The sequence below is a fragment of the Xyrauchen texanus genome, chromosome 21 (genome assembly GCF_025860055.1).
Source record: "Xyrauchen texanus isolate HMW12.3.18 chromosome 21, RBS_HiC_50CHRs, whole genome shotgun sequence".
NCBI classification, from domain to species: Eukaryota; Metazoa; Chordata; class Actinopteri; order Cypriniformes; family Catostomidae; genus Xyrauchen; species Xyrauchen texanus.
Window position 1 is genome coordinate 24,609,477 of NC_068296.1, and position 23,023 is coordinate 24,632,499.

The following is a 23,023-nucleotide window of genomic DNA, read 5'->3' on the forward strand; positions in this document are numbered from 1 at the left end:
AGGGGCTTCTGAGGGGATATAAAGAGATTTTATAGAAAATAAATCAAATGGAGGTCTATTTCTTTCTTTCCACCCATTTAAACATATCGCTTTTGTTTTAAACGTCAATAAAAGGCAATGCCAGAGAGCACTGAAGGAGTCAGGGGACGAGATGAACACAGTTTGGAGGATATTTGACTTGACTCTTTGGAACTGGTGTGTTGGCGACTTGCACTGATCATCGTCATCATCGATTTCACCTATTTAAAACTATTTTTCACCTATTTAAAACTAGTCTTATGTTTATGTTGTAGACACATTCCCTGTACATCACATGTAGTGACAGTAGCCTTATTATAGTGACTGCCATGTGTGATTTTTGCAGATGAACATTATTCTCTGGACGTTCAAGAGAACAGTACAAAAAGGCTCAACAGATTCACTTAGCTGTTATTGCGTTTCTGCGACATCTAGTGGTAATAATGCAGAACACGTACAAAATAATGTTATGGTACACTCACTAACCAAAAAAAAAAAAAAAATAAATAAAAAAAAAAGACCCCTTATAGATTATAGTCCAGGGGCAATAGCAATTCCTTTTTTTACTGTAAGAAACATATATGGTCATAAATTAACAGTAATACTAATAACAATATATTACACATATTTAATACAAGTAAGAAATTGAAATGGTCACTTTACATTTTTTTTTAAATTGTAACCTCTGATAACCACTGTATCTCATTCAAACAAGGGTACACCTCAACTAAATATAACTGCTTTAATAATTGCTGGTATTTACTGAACTTGTTCCTCTTTTTGTATTTATAATTTTACTATTAAAAAAATTATTTCTCTACTGGACAAAATATTTTACAAGTTCACCTTTATTTATAATTCAATTGAATTTTAGAAAAAAGATGACTAAATGAAACGAGTGAAAACTGATCAGTGCAGGAGACGATGACACTTTGGCTCAAAACAATATGCAATTTTACTGCACAGTTTCTAAATAGTACAACATATTTCTAATAAAAAGGCCTGAAAGCTGAAGAGATCAAAGTGAAGTACAGACATAAATATGTAATTTAAAGGAGAACACAACATGGTGGTGTCCAGGGAGGATCAGTGCAGGAATGCCCACAATGGAGTGCTTGGCTCTGAGCTTCTCAGCATGACTGTTCTTAACTTTACAAGAGAACTGCTTGCTTCACAGTGCTACATATAAACATAGTTTTATCTATTTTTGCACTGACAAAACACAAAAATGTATATCTCTAGTAAAGGGTAGGAAATAAAGTTATTTCTAATAACTTAACTGAGCCAATTTCCAACATTGTTACCATTAGATGGGCATATTCCAGTCCCTGGGCAGCTGGATAAACTGTGTTTGGTGTGGTGAGTTGCTCTAATGAGGTAATGTGTTCTCCAATTAAATGTAGCAGTTTACTGTTATTATGTACAATATACCAAAAAGGAAAGAAAAAAATAATTAAACCAGAAAACATAAGAGATTAAATTGATGAGAAGTTCAGTCTATGATCTTTCAGATTTTCATCATCTTTGGCAATTAAGCTCCTCCAGAGCCTGTGTAGATTAAGTGCAAAAAACTCAGCTTCATATGTGTTCATCAACCAATTAAACTAGATGATTCTCATTGATCATAAAAACTATCAACAATCATCAGGTCAACATTATGTGCATGCTAATAATAATTACCTTATTACTTCAATGGAAGGGCATGATGGGAGGCATTTGGCAAACTCTATTGCTCCTTTTGTGGTTATTTTATTGGCCTCCAGGCTGCAAAGCATTAGTTTTAAGAAAATCAGCATACTGCAAATTGCCAAAACATATTGCTAAACCTTGACTGCAAGCATTTGAGTACTTACTCAAGTCTTTTCAACTTTGTACACAGGGGCAAAATCTCAGCCAGTTTCTGTGCCAGTTCGTCACCACATTCATTCCATGACAAGCTAAGAAAGACAAGAATTTTATAAACTTAAATAAATAGCTCACCCTCAAATTTAAAATTCTGTCAACATTTACTCACCCTCATGCTGTCCCGAATCTTAATGTATTGCTTTCTTTAGTGTAACACAAAAGGAGATGTTATGCAGAATGTCAGCCTCAGTCACCATTCACTTTCATTGTATGGAAAGAAGATACAATGAAATTCTCTTTTTTTTTGCTCCACAGAACAAAGCAATTTAAGGGTAGTTCAAAATTCTCTCATCATTTAATCACTCTCATGACATCCCGGATGTGTTTTAATTCCTTTCTTCTGCTTAGCACAAACACATATTTTTAGAAGAATATCTCAGCTCTGTAGGTCCATACAATGAAAGTGAATGGTGGCCAGAAATTTGAAGAACCAAAAATCACATAAAGGCAGCATAAGTCTTTTTTACTATAAATCTCCACTTTCACTTTCACGTCTGAAAATCACACGTGGCTCCTGTTTAGCTGAGATTTATAGTTAAAAAAAAAAGTACTTAAATATTTATCTTCTTCTCACCCACAACTATCATATCTCTTTAGAGCAGATGTTCTAAACTGGTTATGAACTGGTTTGGTTTGCTTCAGGACCCAGATTTTACATTGGAAATCAAGTGGCGACCCACCATAGTAAAAACGTAACCTGTATTTAATGTATCCTGGGTCGCACAGGAAGATTCCTCTCCCCACTTTTAACAATTTAAGAGAATGTTTTTTTATATGAGCCAATTATTATCCAATTTGTTCAAATAGAACATAAATATTACACAGGAGGAAAGGCTCCTCATTAGGCTAACATGGTTAGGTCAATGTAGTTAGTCCTAAATAATAGTAATAATAATAAATTATAGTATATATATATAAAACAAAATACTAGATGAAACATTTGAAACTTTAAATACAACTGCTACTGTTGATATAAATATGGTTTCTAATAGATTCTAACTATAGATTAATTCATATGAAATTATAACATGTTGTCAAAATATAACTCATTTACTCATACAATTTTGTAAAGGTGGTGATGTGTAATGATAAAAGAAATAGAGCACAGTGTTGCTCTTTTCCTCCTCAGTGCAGTTTGGCATGTCAGGGCTGCCTACTGTTTGAGAGGTTTGTCTCGACTTCCTCCGAAACGCTTTAAACTAGAAAAGTCTCACTAGAACTGAAATGGGTCACATCAGTTTTGAGGTCTGTGCGCCACAATATCGAGGGAGGCCGGCTTGTTGCACGTGCATGCCAGAGATCAAAGCAAATGTCTGACCACCGTTCACTTGCATTGTATGGACCTACAGAGCTGAAATATTCTTCTATAAGTCTTTGCTTGTGTTCAGCAGATGAAACAAAATACACATCTGGGATGGCAGTAGATTGAGAAAATGATGAGAGAATTTTCATTTTTGGGTGAACTATCCCTTTATTATGGGATTGGAATTTTTTTGTTTAATTCTTATTTTAAGTGCATTTATGAGGCCATTGGTCAAACCACAAGATCACGTGAATTCATCAAGATTATGATGAATTGTGGGCTTGGGTAGCTCAGCAAGTAAAGATGCTGACTACCACCCCTGGAGTCGTGAGTTTGAATCCAATGCGTGCTGAGTGACTCCAGCCAGGTCTCCTAAGCAACCAAATTGGCCCAGTTGCTAGGGAGGGTCGTGTCACATGGGGTAACCTCCTTGTGGTCGCTATAATGTGGTTCACGCTCTCTGTGTGGCACATGGGGTGTTGTGCGTGGATGCCGCAGAGAACAGCGTGGGCCTCCACACATGCTATGTCTCCGAGGTAACGCGCTCAACAAGCCACATGATGAGATGCGTGGATTGATGGTCTCAGACACGTTGGCAACTGAGATTCATCCTCCGCCACCCGGATTGAGGTGAGCCACTATGCCACCATGAGGACTTAAGTGCATTGGGAATTGGGCATTCCAAATTGGGGAGAAATGGGGAGAAAAAAAAAGAAAAATATAATGATGAATTGTTTGGAATGTCTGAACCCACCTGACATCCTCTATGGATGGACAGCATATGAGGGTTGAGGCCACACCGGCCAGATCTGAACTCCCAATCGAAGTCAAGCTGAGTGACAAGTAGTTACACAGGTTAAGAGCAGTATGTAATAACCAAATCACGGTTATAATATAGTACAACTTTATATTGATATACAAAAGTAATATCTTGTTGTACTTGAGTGTGGTTCAATAATGTGTTCAATCTCTTACTGCAGTCTTTTCAGTGCTTTCTTGTTGACCAGACCTTCACAAAGAATTAAACATCCTTTTGGACCAAACTGATTCTCTGACAAACTAGAAATGAAAAAAAAAGAAAGTAAACAACAGTATTTAGCAGCACTATTTAATGTCTCTGATGCCTCCTGAAGCCCATCTAGATCACAACATGAAGACTTACTCCAGTTCTGAGAGCTGAGACAGTAACGGAAGGACTTGAGATAGTTTAGTAGCACAGTATTCACCAAGCTGGTTTTTGGAAAGCCTGTGTAAAAAGAATCATGATGAACGCTATACTACTAATTTCACACTTAATACTGTATCACATGTGTACAGTTGTAAGGCTTGATTAAATATATTTACTGTAATCGTTGAAGAGCTCTGCAGTGGAATAGTGCCTCCACTAGCTTCTCTCTAGCCTGGTCACTCACACTGTTGTCTGACAGACTAAAAAATGGAAATTACAAGTTAAAATCTGAAGTCACTTATGCTCATCAATAGAAAAATGAAACGGAATAACAATGCAACGATTTTCATGGAAAAAGATTTAGATTAATCTATTGTAATAATAACACAAGTCAAGAGCATGACACACAATATTGATAAATCTTAGATCATTTTTCAACGCTTTCTCTAATTGTTTCCACTAGAGGGTGCTATATCACAAGCATTATAGGCTGTCTTCTTGTACCACTAAGCTTCATGCTCACACACCTTATTTTTCTTAGTTCAGTCCATGAGGGAATGTACTTCAAAAGCTCATGTGCTCCACTATCTCCCATTCGCGTGCCATCCAACCTGCAGATAGACAAATTAACTGACATATTACCAAATGGCGTGCAGGGACTGTAACACTTACTCAATCTCTTCCATCTGTCTAAAAGCCTGAAAGGATGTCAGTAGGCAGAGTATGCCAGTGCATGTCTCCATTCTAATGTTGTTCAAGCTGAGGAGAGCAACCAACAAAATCAGCCTTAACATGGATTAAACCATAGGAGTTTTATGGATTACTTTTATGCTGACTTTATCTAATTTTTTTGCTTTTGGAGTTCTGGTCACCATTCACGTGCATTGTATGATCATACAGAGTTGAGATATTCTTCTAAAAATCTTTGTGTTCAGCAGAAGAAAGAAAGTCATAAGCCTCTGGGATGGCATGAGGGTGAGAAATGATGAGACAATTTACACTTGAAAAGACGGGCCTTCAGATTTTGCCTGATTATTCAATATATGCTAAATCTAAAGTAAAAATTTCAATGAGTAAGATTAATTTACCTGAGCCTCCTAAGTGAGCCCATCCTGCAGAAGCCTTGGGCCAAGATGTTTATGCCCTCTTCATCCAATACCACAGAGTCCAGCCTACGAATTGAGAACATGGTATTGAGAACCTGATAATGACTTCTCAATGCATTTCAAACTAACAACACTTCTTAAATTATAAAATTATAAAAAGGAGCATTGGAAAAGTAAACACTACATCATAAGATGGCAAGGTGTTACCGGATCTCTTCAAGAGAGAAGCACTGCACCAGATCTATGACCAATTCCCTCCCTTGACCCGCTGTCCAACCAGAGCACTGAGAGAGACTGGACAAAAAGATAACAGCCAGTCATCATCATTTATACACCATATTGTAATAACAGAGGATGAAGTACAACAGCACTCTTTTAATGTGATATTAATACTTATTGGTAGATCTTTGAGAAATCGTAATAATGACAGTATGTGCTAATTACAGGCACAACTTTCATTTTTGTAAAAGATTTTGGCAACATTTAGAATGTTATGTACTTGAGTGACCTCAGATTTGGTACTTTTTTAAGGACCCCGCCAAGTACTGTGGTTCCGCGGTCACCTAAAACGAGCTGAGACAAACTAAAAGACCAGGACCAAGTTGAAATATATAGTGGAAAAAAGAGGGGTTTCTTAAATTTAGCTCAATACAATTTAAATGTACCTAAGTAAACAAGAAAGAAACACACCTCAGACTCTCAAATGTTTGATTGTTTGGTAATGCTTCCATTAGTATTATCAAATCATCTTCAGTTGCTCCTTTCAAATCAAGACTGTAAAGATTTATTTGTGGAGAGATATATTTCAGTTGTAAAAATCATGTATATCTACAGTATTTTTTATAGCAATACCAAAACATGTTGCATAAACTGTACATGCATTTCAAAATGACTTTGAATGTTTAATGTGTTAATTATAGGACACTTACATGAGGTTCCTAAGATTCAATAAAGCTGGAAAGACTAGAGAAAAAAACTCTGCACCTTTTCTGTCCATTTTGAGCTGAGAAAACCTGGACACAAAAACAAAGATTAGCTAATTCAAGAAACTCAAAACACAAACTGATACCAAAATATCAGCACAATCGTTCAGTGACTTACTTCAAATCCTGTAAGGCATGACATTTTTGGATAGGAAGTGTAAGTGGAGTGAGATGATGTCACCAAAGCTAAGTATCATGACAAAAGTGGTATTGTGTCAAATACTGTATAAAGAATATCACACGAGAATGTATGAACATTACTCATTATTACTACAGTAATTTAACTTGAAAAATAAAATTGAATTAGTACTTTTTCAAACATACAAACAACCCTACAAACAAAAAACCACACCTGATGGATCGCAGAGTACATAGTGAGAGCTCTCTGATTTCAGAATGAGATCTGTCAGAAAGATGAAAATTAGCTTTGTGCATGTCATATTATAATCCATACTGAAATTGTTTCACTTACGAAATGTTAATAGCACTCCACACCATACATTAAATTATACAGAGTAATAAAACCTACATAGAATTAAAGCTGGAACTGGAATTGGCCTCCATAATGATATTTATGGATGAATGGTTGACCCTGCAAATGAGTTTAAATTATGTTATTTTAATCTCTTTGAGAAAATAACCGTTTCAAAAGCAACATTTTGCTCCTAACAGTTCACATAATAACTTAAATTAGGATAGCAGACTAAATGGATACATGTAAATCTCTACTGAGTAAATATTTAATGCTTGTTGTGCCATTGAATATAACAGCCAGTGATGATATGTTGTCTTACAGGGCAAGTTATAATAGTTATCATATCACCATACCTCATTTCTCTGATGTGTGACTCCAGTTTTAGGCAGTTACCAACAAGACTGACAACAGCATCTCCTGTCATCCACAGCTCTTCAATCCTAATGAAAACATTTCAAAGACATCATTATCTTCACACTGTATTAGCTATACATGTAAAAATCATATGCAATAGCACAAATGAACACCAGGATTACTTTTGTACTATTTATTTTGTTTATATACACAAATGTTCTGCACTTTACTTACCAGATGTCTCTGTATTGGTGATAGCTACTGAGCTGCTTCACAAAATACCTAATCTGTTCAGAACTCAGACCATTATTTCTTAATCTGACATGAAAATAAAATAAACATTGTGTGATTGGGTGCAAAAGCAATAGCAATTAGTTATGTATGCGAGTAAGAAAATGAATACTGTTGAAATGGACACATAACTGATCTGTGAGGTCTTGATTAATAACAAAAGTAATTCTTACTTTACAGTTTGAATTGAGGATAGTTTGGCCAGACTGTTCAGTAAAGAAAACAGGTCTTGATTGTGCAGCGAAATAGATGACAGTCTAAAGAAGAAAGGGACAATCAGCATCTGGTATTTTTCATCATTAACTCCTGAGACCACTTGTCCACATACGTGGACATTAAGTTTTGGCTTCACTATAGGCTATGCATAATTTACTTAATTTATTTAAACTGACTGATCTCAGTTCAGAAAACTCTGTGCTGTCAGTAAAGTGTTCAACTTTTGACACACCAAGTCAGGTGACAAAACAACATGGTGCCGATCTCAGCGGAGTTTGTCTTTGGGAGGATCGCCAACAAAAATACATCTGGTAAGAAACCTAATTACATTTTTATATTAAAACCTTTTTACTCAAAAGAGTAGTCTCTAGTTTCATCCGAAATGCCATTTAAAAAAAGTTAATTGATTTATCACAAAACAGTAGGCTTTTAAACACAATGACCATGTATGTGGACTATATGCTTATTTTCCTTAAAATATCCTATATTCACTGTGCATTATCACACTGAGAATTAATGGATGCAACCAAAAGCTGGAACATGTCGCTTTCAGAGGCTGCATACAGAGGGTAGAATAAGATATAAAATAAGGTGCATTTCAAACTGTTCTGAGATCAGTGCAGACAGACAGCACACTGGAGGTTAAGTCATTCCCTAATTTGGGAGCAAGGGAGCGTCCTATAACTTTCTTAAACAGCAAAGTCCATTCACTCCTAACATCCAGTCAAAAACTTCAGTTTCAGGCTGCAGAGTATATTTAGACCACTCATCATGTTTGACATACATGGGCCAATGGTAATCAGTATATAAATTCAGATTTTTTCATGCAAAATGTATTTTACATGGTTGGTAGTGATTGGATGATGCTGCCCATTACTTTGGATCAGAATTATTTATGCTAATCTCTGATGTAATGTCTGTAACGTCTCAAAAACATGAAAAACCAACACTCCTGGAAATATAATACACAGTTTGATTATAAAAAAATCAGACTTTCTTTAGCTTGGTATTATTAAAAATGTAATAACTTAATCCCAAGGTCCACACGTTTTGGTGTAAAAAAAAAAGTTTTTTTAGCATGTTTCTTGGGGCTAATAATTACAAATCATAAAGGGGAATGGAAAATGCAAACAGCAGTCACACTCAGGTTTCAGGAGATTAAAACACTTTGAATATGCCTAGAGAATGTTTTTTTACAAGGTAGGATATTGTTCTGTGAAGGCAATAAATGCTATTGAGTGTTAGAAGTTATTACAGTTATAATTCAAAATTTTTATTTCTATTGTAATTTATTTATTGCAAATCCGTATGACTTTCTTTCTCGTGCTGAACACAAAAGGTGATGTTTTAATGAATATCCCTGTATGTCTTTTCGACACAAAGGCAGATGAGGCAGTGACACATTTTAAAGTTTACAAAAGGACCCAAAAGCATCTTAAAAGTAGTCTGTGCGACTCATATCCAAAACTTAGCTCAAATGCAAGGTAAAAACAAAGCAAGTTCTTGCATAAACATGTGTGCCAATGTGAACTAGCTTTGTGCAACAGACGTCAAGGTTTTTACAGATGAAAAAAAGACTTAAATTTGGGTTGCTCCATTAAAACCTATTGTAGCCTTCAGAAAACTTTGAGTATCACGCATTAGTCACTGAGACTACTTGACTACTTTTATGATAATTTTAGTCCATCTTTAAAGGTGCTATTAGCATATTTTTTCATGAAAAGGTACGAAAAAGGTTTCCTACTCCCTGAGAGATATTTCTGAAATAAGTGTTGTAAGATATCTAGATATTGACAGCTCTAGACTCTGTAAATAGCGAACCAAAATTTGTCCGTGAACCGCGGACAATGACGCTTGATCGACCTGTCAATCTTTTTGCACGTTCTCATAGTGTTGTAGTTGCAGCGAATTATTGAGACTTGCTGCCATTTTTAAGCCATGCTGTTCATAAGAGTTGTCAGTTGAGGGCGCTATTTGCTGCTGTTGTATTTAACAACCGTTTCTGCACGATGTTGGTCTCAATAAAACAGATTTGGTATCTTTGGTGTGCGGGGTATTGGAAAGTGGGGGTGTGGCTAATCCAACGGCTCAGCCTTGTGGAAGTAGAATGGCTAAAATCGCTTACAGCACATTTAAGCTTTAAAGTGAGTCACTAACAACTGCCATTTTATTGAAAAGGCTGATTGTGATTTTCATAAAAAAATCTCATTTGTGGTCCACATAAGCATGAAAGTCAAACCAGTTTAGAATGATATGTAAATGATGACAGAATATCCTTTTAAAGTGTCAGCTTATGTACAACACTCTTGTACATATTGCTGTAGCTTACACTCACTCTAATGTAAGTAGTCTTGGACATTGGTTCAGTATTTCCACAAGCTTCTGTAAGTGGTTGGCCTCAAAGCTGCACTCCTTCAGTCTGTAATGAAGACAAATGTAAGCTTGAGCAACACTTTCACTTTTGACTTGAGTGAATAAGTTACATTGTTAGCATGGCTGTTTTATTGTGTAGTTTTGTGTGTGTGTGTGTGTGTTTGGGGGTGGGGGGTTACAAACTGGTAATTACAAGGGTATTATGCTATAAATGTGGTTTATGAGGAAATTTTGTAGTGTCCCCATAACTCAAATTGCTTAACAAACATGCTAAACAATGATTTTTTTTATTTATTTATTTTTTTATATAAAAATACAGAATGTAAAAATACAGAATGTAAAAATGCAGAAAGATTTTTGTGAGGATTATGTTTAGGGTTAGGGGATAGAATCTATAGTTCATACAGTATAAAATCATTATGTCTATGGAGAGTCCTCATAAGGATAGCCACACCTGTGTGTGTGTGTGTGTGTTTGGGGGTGGGGGGTTACAAACTGGTAATTACAAGGATATTATGCTATAAATTTGGTTTATGAGGACAATTCTAGTGTCCTCATAATTCAAATCGCTTAACAAACATACTAAACAATGTTTTTTGTGAGGGTTAGGTTTAGGGGATAGAATCTATAGTTCATACAGTATAAAAATCATTATGTCTATGGAAAGTCCTCATAAGGATAGCCGCACCAACATGTGTGTGTGTGTGCGTGCATGTATGCCTCACAGACATTCTGGGAAATTACCTGATAGACTTGCCGTTAATATGTTTCTGCACAAACTGAATCAGAGACTGATCTTCCACTCCAAGACTAAAGATGAGAAGAGCAAATAACCAATGCTAATACTTTAACAGTCAAAAACTGAGGGTGTGTCCATCTAATACTAACTCATTGCTATGCTAACTCATCCAAAATAGGTCAGATTGTAAGTAATATGGTGGAAGGAAGACTTAATGCCTAAGGTATTTCTAATAGATCAAGTAATGTTCATATCAATCAAAAGTAAACAAGAACAAGTAGCAGTTTTATTCTATTAAGATTGTGTACTACCACAGTACCTATTACTTAGGTAGGTTCCAGGGGATACTTGTAAATATTTTAATATTACTTTATTAAATCTAAAAAACAAAAGATTGTGACTTAAAACAACAATATAATTTCATTATATGGGAAAAAAATATGCAATTGAAGTCAGTTGTGACTGAGGCTAACATTCTGCCAAATATCTCCTTTTGGAAGAAAGTCATTCAGGTAAATGATGACAGAATTTGTATTTTTTTATGAACTATTCCTTTGACACGTTCATATTTTTTATTTATTTATTTTTTTAAAGAAATCCTTCATGTTTTCTTGATTACTTAATTTTCTTTAAATATTTGATAGATAAAAAGGTATTTTTACTGACAGGTTACCTACTGTAAGACATAAAAGGTTGGTAAACACTGCACTGGCTATTACCTGTCTTCAACAGAAACCACTTTCTTGCAGGTGTTCATTGAGTTGACCAGATGCAGAGCCCCCACTTGGGTCATTCTGTTGCCATTGAGGCTGTGAAGGAACACTACAAGTAAACTTTATGGTAAATGTAACCCACAAAGACAATTACAAGCAAACTTTACAAAGTTTATAGAACCTAAACATTAACTAGATAGGTAAAGTTTGTTAGATAAATGTTGATGTTGGCTTGAAAAATCCTTTTGAAGAATTAAACTAGTTTTAAAAGATTGCTTCAATGGATGGTTATACATTAATTACAGTAAGACAAACCACTAAATAGATAGTCAGACAGAATGTCACGTACAGTATACAGTCAAATAAACCATTAGATAGATAGATTATTAAAGAGAGAAAGAGAGAGAGAGAGAGAGAGAGAGAGAGAGAGAGAGAGAGAGAGAGAGAGAGAGAGAAATAGGCCACATACATACTGCAGCTAAATTCTGCACACACACACAGTTCGATAAAATACGGGAGTGACAACCACATTCTACAACCGAATTAACTCCCCAAAATTTCAGAGGTTCAGATTTCACTCTCATCTATAGTTTCTCTCATCAACTCGGTGATATCCCATGCAATACAGTCCAGAGCGCCCGCGTTGTTAAACAACAGCCGTTAAAACAGTAAACAGCCGTTTACTGTTTTATGTCTTTATCGTCCGCCTTCAGCAAAAGTAGATTTTTATGATCAATTTAAGGCACTTCTGAGTTGTTGTGACTTTAATAATGAGGTTATTCTAATTGGAGACTTAAATGTAAATTGGGACAATAAAAGTGACAGAAAGAAACTGAAAGAAATTACAGATAATTTTGGACTAACACAAATGATCAGTGAGTCCACTAGAATAACAAATTGCACTAAAACTCTAATAGACCTGGTGTTCTCTAACAATCCAGATAGAATGATAAAAACATACAATTTCTTGACTGGTTTGTCTGACCACAATGCCATATTCTTCTCTAGAAAGTTGACTAAAAAACGACTGAGAAGCGTCAGTAAAAGCATTAATATACAACAAACATTTATTCCAAAGAGCCAAGAACAACGTCTAATTGCAGCTCTAAATACTCTTGATTGGTCTAGCATACTATTTTGTGATGACACTAATAGATGTTGTGATCTACTACACTCCTCTATTAAAGGGGTTCTGTCTCAGTTTCAGAAAGCGGGTCATTTTAAGAAAAGAGTTTATTCCTTGCCTTGGATCAATAGTGAGTGTAAACAGCTTATGACACTCAGAGACAAATTACTTAAAAAATCAATACAATATGGATTAACTACTGATCGACTAAATTTTGTATCCGCAAGGAATACAGTCACACAAACTTTGAGAATGGCAAAAGCTAATTTTTTCATGACTGTAATTAATGGTGCCAAAGGAAATTGTAAGCTAATTTGGGAAAATATTAACAAACTCACAGGTAAGCACAGTGCTGATAAAGACCTTGAACTCAAATTTGCTAATGAAGTGATATCAGAGCCTCTCAGCCTAGCAACTAAATTAAATAATTATTTTAAAAGTACCGTTGATGAGATCGCACAATTGTTTTCTAATTCTTGTGACTCTCAACAAATTATTGGCAACATCGACCCCTATATGGATGCCTTAACTCAAAATTTAAAGTTTAATATTCAAATAATTACAGAAAATGAAGTAGAAAACATAATCTCTAAATTGAAAAGTTCCAAAGCAAGGGATGTGTTTGGATTTGATACCAATCTTCTGAAGCATTATAAATCCTGTATCTTGGTGCCTGTAACCCATCTTATTAATCTATCAATCACGCAGGCAGTCGTCCCTTTGAGTTGGAAGGTGGCAAATGTCATGCCAATATATAAATCGGGTGATAAATTAAACCCTGCAAATTATCGACCTATTAGCATACTTCCTATCTTCTCAAAGATAGCAGAAAAGTGGGTCGCTAACTCTATTATTGCACATCTTAATGATTCTAATCCGGGTTTGCACCCTATGCAATTCGGATTTCGATCTCTTCACTCAACTGAAACGGCTGTCTGTGTTTTGGTTGAGAAGGTGAAGTCTTATTTAGACAAAAACAGTTATGTTGCGGCTGTTTTTGTTGACTTTAAGCGTGCATTTGATACTGTGAATCATCTTAAGCTCTTGTCTAGACTGTTAACATTTAACTTTAGCAATCAAACTGTAAAATGGTTACAGTCTTATCTATCAGATAGAAAACAATGCGTGCAAATAAAGAATAGTAAGTCACCCTATCTTTACTATACGCAAGGTGTCCCTCAGGGATCAATTTTAGGTCCCCTGTTATTTTCACTTTATGTAAATAATTTGTCCAATGTTTGCAAAAATGTGGACACGATTATATATGCAGACGATACGGTAATTTTTACACAAGCCAAAAGTGCTGATGATGCAGCCCATCAGCTTTCATTGGCCTTGAATGACTTACAAAGATGGCTGAATGATTCATGCCTGTGCCTTAATGTTAAAAAGACTGTATCAATATTTTTTAGTAAACCTAAAACAACCGTGGCCACAGTAAAAGTTCGCTTGGGTGGACAAGAATTAATTAATGTTGAGGAATTTAAGTATTTGGGAGTGCTGATAGACTCGAAATTATCCTTTAAAAAACACGTTAAAAAAATTGTGAAAATTGTAAATGTTAATATACGGAACTTTAGACATATTCGTACATCATTAACGGATTCAGCAGCGATTACATTCCTGCACTCTATGATACTGGCTCATATTGAGTACTGTATCACAAGTTGGTCCTATACTGAGTCATGCTGCTATTGGGCCAATCAAGTATGCTACAAAAGAGCATTGAAAATATTAGACAAGAAACCGTTGTCATATCACCATTGTCAAATTTTAGATAAATATAAGCTTTTAAATTTTGCTAATTTCAAATTATTTAAATCAGCCTGTCTAATCTATAAGGTTATACATGGTCTGGCGCCTCCACCATTGAGTGATTATATTAAACAAAAATCTAGTAGTGTTGCCGGGTCTCGAGTGACTAGAGCCACTATGAGAGGTGATTGTGACTTGGCATTTAGGCGGACCGCCTTTTCACAGAACGTCCTGTCATATCAGGGAGTGAGCTTCTGGAATAGTATTCCACTGTTAATGAGGGAAAGCACAAGTCTTCCTACCTTTAGGAGTCGTTTAAAAGTGTGGCTGAAGGACACACAAACATGTGATCATGATTAGGTAATCATTAGATATCAGATGTAAAACATAGTTAGTGCATTACAAAAATGGATACAATTATCAATGTGATATGGGTTGTGCAATAAGAGTCAGTATAGTATGGGTTGTGCAACAGGGGTCAGTGTAATGGGGGTCAGTGCAATATCAGGTTAGTTAGGATATGTGCAAAATTGTGGTTTGTGCAATATAGTCGATGCTTTCCAATTTTCTATATGTCTTTTGTTGTCCACTCTTGTTGTTACTGTCTGTTCTAACATGTTGTGATCACTGCTCTTGTCCTTGTATTTCTGTATATAGTCTGTGTATAGTGTATTGATATGTATTTATTAATTTCTGTGTGTTACATCAACCTGCCAGAGGGTCTGCAGATGGAAATTAGCCTAAGGCTATAATCTGACATATTTACATTTGTGAAAATGTTCATTAATATGTATTGTCCCTTTTAATAAAAAAAAAAAAAAAAAAAAAAAAAGATGTGCATCCCCACAAAATGGCGATTCTGTCGACAGCAGCTAACAAAACATTGTTGTATGATAATATATCTGTGGTGGATAATCTCTTTGCTAAAAAACAGCAAACACAAAATGGGTTAAACTGGTACCATGCACATATGGAATTAAAATTTAGGGTATTCACTACCGCATTTAAATGTGGATGTCACTCCTGAAACTTTGTAGTGTGAACATGGCCATAGAGTACTTAAAGCAGATTAAAGGTGGGTTTGTTTACATTTGAATTTTTTACAGCTGTTGTTTGAATTAATGAGCCTTCCACTGACCCATTTGAAAATTCTGTCAATGTAAATCAATGGGATTTTTCAGATTATTTAATGTCCACTGAGCGAAAACTGTACAGTAAGTCTGATCAGTTAGAAAAGACATAGCACACTATTACAGAACCGTCTGAAGGCCTGTACCAGGTTTGGTGGATGAAGTTTGAAAGCTTTAAGAGAAGTTGTGTTTGTTAATGTTGGTCTCGGTTTAGTGAATTTGAAAATCCCTAAACCAAGTTTATAGAATAACAGTATGTTGGCTTCATTTAGCCAACATATCTAATGTCAGTAAGGATGCTCTACTAAACAACCTGTATCTAAACAGACTGTACTCTTACCTCACTGAGCTGGAGATCTTTAGTTTTGGCAAACAATCAACAAAACATTTCACCCCCTCATCTTTGAGAAGGTTATGGGACAAACTACTGAAGAGGAAGGAATACAAATCTGAAATTATGACTTCTATTAACAATGAGAATATGAATTTGAAGTAGAAGAATATTTACTCCAGTTCAGCTAGGTGAGGACAGCCCTCCAGTATCATTGAGAGCTTCTCAACATTGGTTCTGCTTAGTTTATACTCTGTGAGCCTGGTGATATAACACAGAAAAGGCAATAAGGAAAGATTAATCTATTTCTAAAAACACCACAATAACAATGCTATCAATGCTACTAAAGCATACTGGCCTGATAGTACTCACTTGCAAATTGCTGCCTCTGCTTTGACTGGTACGAACTTAATGAATGCTTCTGCCTGGTGCCTAAGAATCAGGTTAAAAACATCTTTAGAAATGTAAACATCAATATTGTGCTGAAGTGATCTTAAATGTATATTTAAGAAAGGATGAAATAATACCTGAGTTCTACAGCAGTGACACGCTGACAGTCGACAAGAGATCTGACCAATAACAGAGCCCCATTCGTAGACATGTCAACATGACTTAGGCTGGAAGAAAAGATAGTCTTAGATGAACATAAGGTCAAGTAATATCATGTAATCTAAGTTGGAGATAAAGCACTGCTGTACTGAAGGAACCAGAGCACTTACTTCAGAAGTTGAAGAGAAGACATTTCAGGAAGAATCAAAATCAAATTTTCAACCGACTCGTTTGACAATTTTAGATGTGTGAACCTATAACACAAATAAACGTGAAAACTAGCAGAATGTAGATGATACATACAGCAGCTGGTGTGTATCTTGTTGTGAGAAATATAAATTGTACATGCTGTCTTTAGTTTGACATCTAACTCTGTATGTATGTGTGCTAACCACCTACCCTAAAGATTAGCAGAAATTAAGAGCTACTTACTCAATATCCAGAAGGTTTTTACACTTCACCAGTTGCTTACACAGTCTGGTCATGTAGGTAGGTTGGATATCACTATAGGTTAAACTGGAAAGACAAAAGTACAAACCAAATTATAAAAGGATCATCACTAAATCAGTTTATGGAATACAATTTTAGGATGTACCTCAGTTTTTTATGCAGATGTAATCCAGTTTCCTTTTTGGCAAACTGCTTTGAATGTCTGCATTAATAAAGCACATTAGTAACCCATTCTATGTCAATAAACATTTGGCACATTAAGCAAGAATGTCAGTAATCACAACCATTTTAGTACCTTCCGCTGGTGTCAAACCAAAGAACCAATGTTTTCTTTCCATTTTCACTGGTGAGAAAAAGCAGAGTGTTAGCATCTTTAAAGATAATTCAGACATGCAAAATTGCCAAAAAAACAAGTGAGTTACCTTGCATCTACTTTCATCAGGTCCTTATGAGTACAGAGGGCAGAAGCCAGCAGTACCAACCCCTCCATATCTACTCCATTTTCACTGATACTGTGTGAGTTTTTAAATAAATAAATATTTACCCTCTTAAAATAGAAATGCATTGGATTCACAAATCCATTATATGGGGAAGTCCTTTGCAAAAAAACAACAAACAGTTGTGCCACTTTAACAAATTTCAGCACAGAACCCCCAGCGTCTTAATCAGGAACTACCCACAATCGAGTTTGATCTGGCACAAAATGCACTGTAATTGTGCTGCACTGTAATTAAATTAAATAATTGTGATTCTTTTCATGCAAGTAATCCATCAAATGATGAGGAAAAGTGTTTAAATTAGCATATATACAGATGCACATTGTAGTGCTTAGACTGCAGTGATCAAGCGATTCAGTATAGTCCCAGTAAAGATTGCCAGATTGCGACCCTGCTGCATCATCCACAACCTTCAGTAGCAATTGCAATCGGGTAATTGTGCAGCGCATAATGTATTCACTGCCTATTTGTGGGGCTATTGTCTGATTTGAAAAATCGGGGGATAAAACAATGTAGACAGCACATGCAAATAAGCAACGCTATCTGTGTGTGTGCACTTCAGTTTTGTCAAGACCAAATTAAAATACATTAAACACTGAGTTGATGAGGAATATAGAAACATACTTTATCTCCTGAATAATTCCAAGTTTAGGCAGAAGGTCCAGAAATTTCTTTAGGCCCTTGTTACCCAACAAGTTTTTGGACAAACTGATAGATGAGAAAAAAAGTCAAGAAAAATATGACTTAACATTAGTGCTGTGTCTGCATGAAGAATTGTGAGTGTATCAACTAAATCTGCTGTGAGGTATTCTGACTGTGGCTGAGAGAGTCATAATTATTGAGCATGCTTATACTCACTCTAAAGCAGTTAAGAAGGAGTAGCCCTTGAGTTTATTACACAGGCTGGCAACATTAGCACAGGTGAAGTAACACTGCTTCAATCTAAAAAGAAACAATTCTTTCACAGATGAAACAGAACATTTGCACCAAGAAACAATTAACTTTTCGTCAGTACAGTATGTTTAGTTGTTTTTTAACCATGTCAGATGAGCTGAGGTATGAAAAATGTCCTTTAAAACAGAGGTTAATATTGACATAGGCAGCAATAGTTTTAATTGTAAAAAAAAAAAAAAAAGGCTAAAATTCAACATTGCATCATTCATCTGCTGCAGCGAAACTGCACAAGTTTTGGACTTAAATTGTGTAAAGTCAGATCAACGTTTCCTATTGTCAATCCAATCACAGAATGGTGAAAACATGTTGCATCCAGTTTCTGATATCTGAGGTTACAATCTCATTGCTGGCAAGTAAAACACAATTAATATTGGCCTGTGCATTACCCATGGTAAGCATGCAAATCTGTGGGTAACAATATGCAATGTTCCCTTGGTGACAGGGGACATAATATTTGCATTTTAGAATTTTTTCCTGTAAAGGTGCCTTCTCAGTCAAATGCTAGACCTAAAACAAGTCCATCTCTGTGGTCTTGTAAGAGGGGAGTTAGTCTTGAATGTCCTTACAGATCAAAATATAGAGATCATCACCAATACTGAGAGAATTTCTGTAATTGACCTTTTTATATTTATATTTTATCACAAATAATAAAATGTAAAAACAAAAATAATAATTACAATATAAATATGATCAATTATGTATATGTATTCAAGTCAGTAATTCATGGGTCTTTTTATATATCATTTGTCAGTCCTTTATATTTGTCTCATAAAATCATTTATTTATATTAGCGATGATTTGCTGTAATTGCATAACTTAGTACCCTTTATCACAAAGTCTGTTTCTGGCCTTTTGAATCTCCTGAAATGCTGCCAAGTTATGAACACCTGCACATTTCTCATCTCAAAACACTCCTTAAACTGCCAGTAACTCTGCACACCTACCAATTTGCCTATAAGGCTAATAGATCTGTGGTTGATGCTGTGTCTCTGTGGCTTCAATTTATTCTAAAACATCTAGGAACTCCGGCAACTTATGTGAGGGTTCTTTTGTGGACTATAGTTCAGCGTTTAATACGATCATCCCAATCAAGTTATTTGAGAAGTTAGGGAAATTGAGGGTTCATCAGTTCCTTGCCACTGAATTCTGGACTTCTTGCAAAACTGAACTTAAGTGTCGAAAATAAACAATAACATTTCGAAAACTCTTTCTATAAGCATGGGTAAACTTTAGCACCCTACACTTGGTATTGTGGGTCTCTGTTATTGTGCTGCTATCAGCTAATTTTCTAGGCACTACTGTGATACCATTGTTGCTCTTGTTGTTGTGAGCTCACCCTGAACAATTATAGACAACTTTGTTGAGATGGCAATAAATTATTGAATTGAATTGAATTGAATTAACAAACAAAACTGGGTGAAAGTGCAGCTCCTCCAGTATGTGACAATTCTGAAGCCATAAAATCTTTAGTCTAACCATCAAATTATAATGTCAGATCTCAATAAATAGTCTAAAATCTAGTCTTTGCAACTAATGATAAATTTGCTTTCCCTTATCTGAAAAGAAAAGCCTTTTGAAATCTGAAAGGATGTGGCACATACGTCACATTCTTTGCCTCTTCTTTGTTATTCAGTTCCATTCTTTCACTAAGAAAGAAAAAGAATGTAAAAAATATATTATTATGTAGGTACATCAACTAAAAGCATTCATAATTAAGAGAAAAATGTGTTCTGATGTAGTCAGAAGCCTATGACGGAGTGAAATCTATGGTGAGTTTGATCATATTCAAATACTTTCAAGAGCTACACCACCAATGAAAAGATCCCATGGACAAATAGAATGTTTCTAAATCTTTGTATTTGATCACTTTGAGGACATATTGCACTGCAGCAACTGGCCAAGTTCACAGACAATGAAACCACAACCGATATGCAAACAGGAAATACTAGTTACTTGATTATGGACTTCTGGGGTATTACCAACCCTTTGAGCATAACACCTCAAATGCAGTTGATACATCTTATTTGCCAATCAAACTGTTCATTCTGGTCTACTAGAATGTCTGCTGTTTTGCTGCTGCACCAGCTGTTGCATTCTACTGAAAATCAGCACTCACCTGGTTGTGTCAGAGGTTTGAGAGAAGGAAATACGGACATCCTTACTTCCCCTGTGTACAATGAGAGAGAATAAAAAAATTATGAACAAGTGACAGGGAATGTGCCTACTCATTAGATATATGGGAATCCCTCATATTATCTGTTTCCCCTTCTGTCGCTCTCTCCACGTTGTGTCGGAGAAGCGACACTAGGGGTCTCTCTTGAGCGCCGATATCCACCTCTGATCTATGAAAAAAGGCCAATGAGAGTTGGCAGCCGGTATTTGCATGTCCCGCCCCCGGAACGTTCCTGTTTCCTCTGACGATCTGCATGCTGTTGGATCTTGACGGCGCACAACAGCGGCTTTCTCCTTCACATTGCACGCGTGCATTGTTGCCCCTGATCGCTTCGACAGCGCAGACACACACACATATTGTGTATTTAAAAGAGCAAATTTCTATTAAAAGAGTAATTTCTCTAAAAGAGCAAAACACAGCGGCGTTGAACGTCCTTTTCAGGATGAGTCTTTTTCAAGATGCCCTTCCGCCCCTGTGTTGTTCCTGGATGCGTAGAAGCCTCTCCGCTTCAGACGGCCACAGGCTGTCTCGTGTGTTTGGGTCGCGATCACACCGAGGCGGCATTTGTGGATGGTTCATGTTCTCACTGCGAGAACATGACCATGACCACGTTGCGGTCGCGGCTTGCTTTCAACAGAAAGCAAGCCACCCCAGCTGCACCCCGCATTGCTCCTTCTTCCCTCGGTATTGAGGACTATGCGGTTGGCGCTGGGGCCGATTTGGGGGCGGCAGCGGGTGCAGTTTCGCCGGATAGCCCCCCGCGAACCTCCCGTTCCCCTGCACGCTCGCTGGTCCCCGTCCATGCTCGCGGCGATAGCGGCTCGCCTCACGGCCTGGCTGTCTATCCTCCCGAGCCCGAAGCAGATGAGCTCGCCGCTGCATCGGAGAGTGTGATGTCTGATGACGAGGACTCCCCTGGACTGCCGCCTTCGGGGCAGCAGGCCCAGGCTGAGGCCGACACTCAGATGTCTGACATGCTTTCCCGGGCCGCCGTGAGTGTGGGGTTGGATTGGAACCCTCCATCCTCCCCACAGCCTTCACGGTTAGATGACTGGCAGCGCGCCGTTCGAGGCCTCGCATCCCCCCGGTCCCGTTTTTCCCGGAGGTGCATGACGAGCTGACGTCTACGTGGAGAGCCCCGCTCTCCACCCGTCTAGGTGCCACCCGCTCCACTCTCACCACCCTCGATGGCGGAGAGCGCCACAGATACAGGGCGATTCCCCAGGTCGATAGGGCAGTTGCGTAACATCTATGCCCCGGTAGCCCTACCTCCTGGCATGGCCGCCCCGTACTCCCATCCAAGCCCTGTAGGACAACATCCTCACTCAACGCGAAGGCCTACAGTGCGGCTGGACGCGCTGCCTCTGCCCTGCATGCGATGGCCCTCCTGCAAGTCCACCAGGCCAAAGCACTCAGAAACATGCACGGGGGTGGACCTGATCCTGATGTGTTGCAGGAACTGCGCTCAGCGACCGACCTCGCCCTGAGAGCGACGAAGGCCACAGCGCAGGCACTCGGACAGGCGATGGCCACCCTAGTGGTCCAGGAACGCCATCTCTGGCTCAATCTGGTCGAGATGCGTGAGGCCGACAAGAACCGCTTCCTGGACGCACCTGTCTCTCAGATTGGCCTTTTCGGCGACACCGTCGAGGACTTCGCCCAACAGTTCTCCGCGGTGAAAAAGCAGACGGAGGCCATCTCTCACATCATGCCCCGCCGCACACCTGCTGCTACGGGCCCTGCCCCGTCTGCTCGCCGAGGGCGTCCCCTTGCGGCGAAGAAATCAGCTCCTGCTCCGCCTCAACCCGGGTCCATCTCTCAGCCCCAGCGTCGAGCACCCCGCAGGCGGCGCACGCCCCCTGTCTCACGAACCCCCCTACGACCCAGAGCCAAAGACGTTAGCTCCGGAGGTCAACCTACTCAACATAGACTTTCTGAATGGAAGGGCAGATGGCCATCTTTTCAGTGAGCATTAGGATTCCATCTGTGGAGATGCTGCTTTTGTCCATCCTGACAGCAAAAGTGTAAGCATGCCAGACATTCATCAATTTATGTAGTCAAGGATAAACTTTCTTTTTTTTCGAATTAAATTAAAGGGGTAGTTTCACCCAAAATTTTTAATTCTCTCATTATATACTCACCCTTGTGTCATCCAAGATGTGTATGACTTTGTTTCTTCAGATGATCACAAATTATAGTTTTTAGAATAATATCTCAGCTCTGTAGATCCATACAGTGCAAGTGAATGGTGATCAGAATTTTGAAGCTCCAAAAGCAGATAAAGTCATAATCATTATCCATCAGACTCCAGTGGTTTAATCAATGTCTTCTGAAGTGATCCAGTTGGTTTTGGGTGAGAACAGATCAAAATGTAACTCCTTTTTCACTGTGCATACGTCGAGCACTATGAAGTG

General features: G+C 37.5%; 1 protein-coding gene across 1 annotated transcript in view; it reads right to left on the bottom strand.

The window, feature by feature from the left end:
• Nucleotides 1-724: 724 nt before the first annotated feature.
• The window catches only part of LOC127661477 (protein NLRC5-like), a 31,302-nt gene continuing 9,003 nt past the window's right edge, over nt 725-23,023 (bottom strand). Inside the window, 36 exon segments of the mRNA XM_052152217.1 lie at nt 725-1,566; nt 1,699-1,782; nt 1,872-1,955; nt 3,981-4,058; nt 4,202-4,285; nt 4,389-4,472; nt 4,571-4,654; nt 4,922-5,005; nt 5,483-5,566; nt 5,708-5,794; nt 6,009-6,083; nt 6,191-6,274; nt 6,430-6,513; nt 6,602-6,658; nt 6,836-6,886; nt 7,013-7,075; nt 7,312-7,398; nt 7,547-7,630; nt 7,777-7,860; nt 10,155-10,238; nt 10,937-11,002; nt 11,651-11,740; nt 15,996-16,079; nt 16,164-16,247; nt 16,359-16,418; nt 16,514-16,603; nt 16,706-16,789; nt 16,968-17,051; nt 17,131-17,187; nt 17,281-17,328; nt 17,408-17,497; nt 18,107-18,190; nt 18,341-18,424; nt 20,038-20,082; nt 20,553-20,603; nt 22,530-22,619. Of these exon segments, the coding sequence (XP_052008177.1) occupies nt 1,494-1,566; nt 1,699-1,782; nt 1,872-1,955; nt 3,981-4,058; nt 4,202-4,285; nt 4,389-4,472; nt 4,571-4,654; nt 4,922-5,005; nt 5,483-5,566; nt 5,708-5,794; nt 6,009-6,083; nt 6,191-6,274; nt 6,430-6,513; nt 6,602-6,658; nt 6,836-6,886; nt 7,013-7,075; nt 7,312-7,398; nt 7,547-7,630; nt 7,777-7,860; nt 10,155-10,238; nt 10,937-11,002; nt 11,651-11,740; nt 15,996-16,079; nt 16,164-16,247; nt 16,359-16,418; nt 16,514-16,603; nt 16,706-16,789; nt 16,968-17,051; nt 17,131-17,187; nt 17,281-17,328; nt 17,408-17,497; nt 18,107-18,190; nt 18,341-18,424; nt 20,038-20,082; nt 20,553-20,603; nt 22,530-22,619 (2,770 nt within the window). The 3' untranslated portion in view covers nt 725-1,493.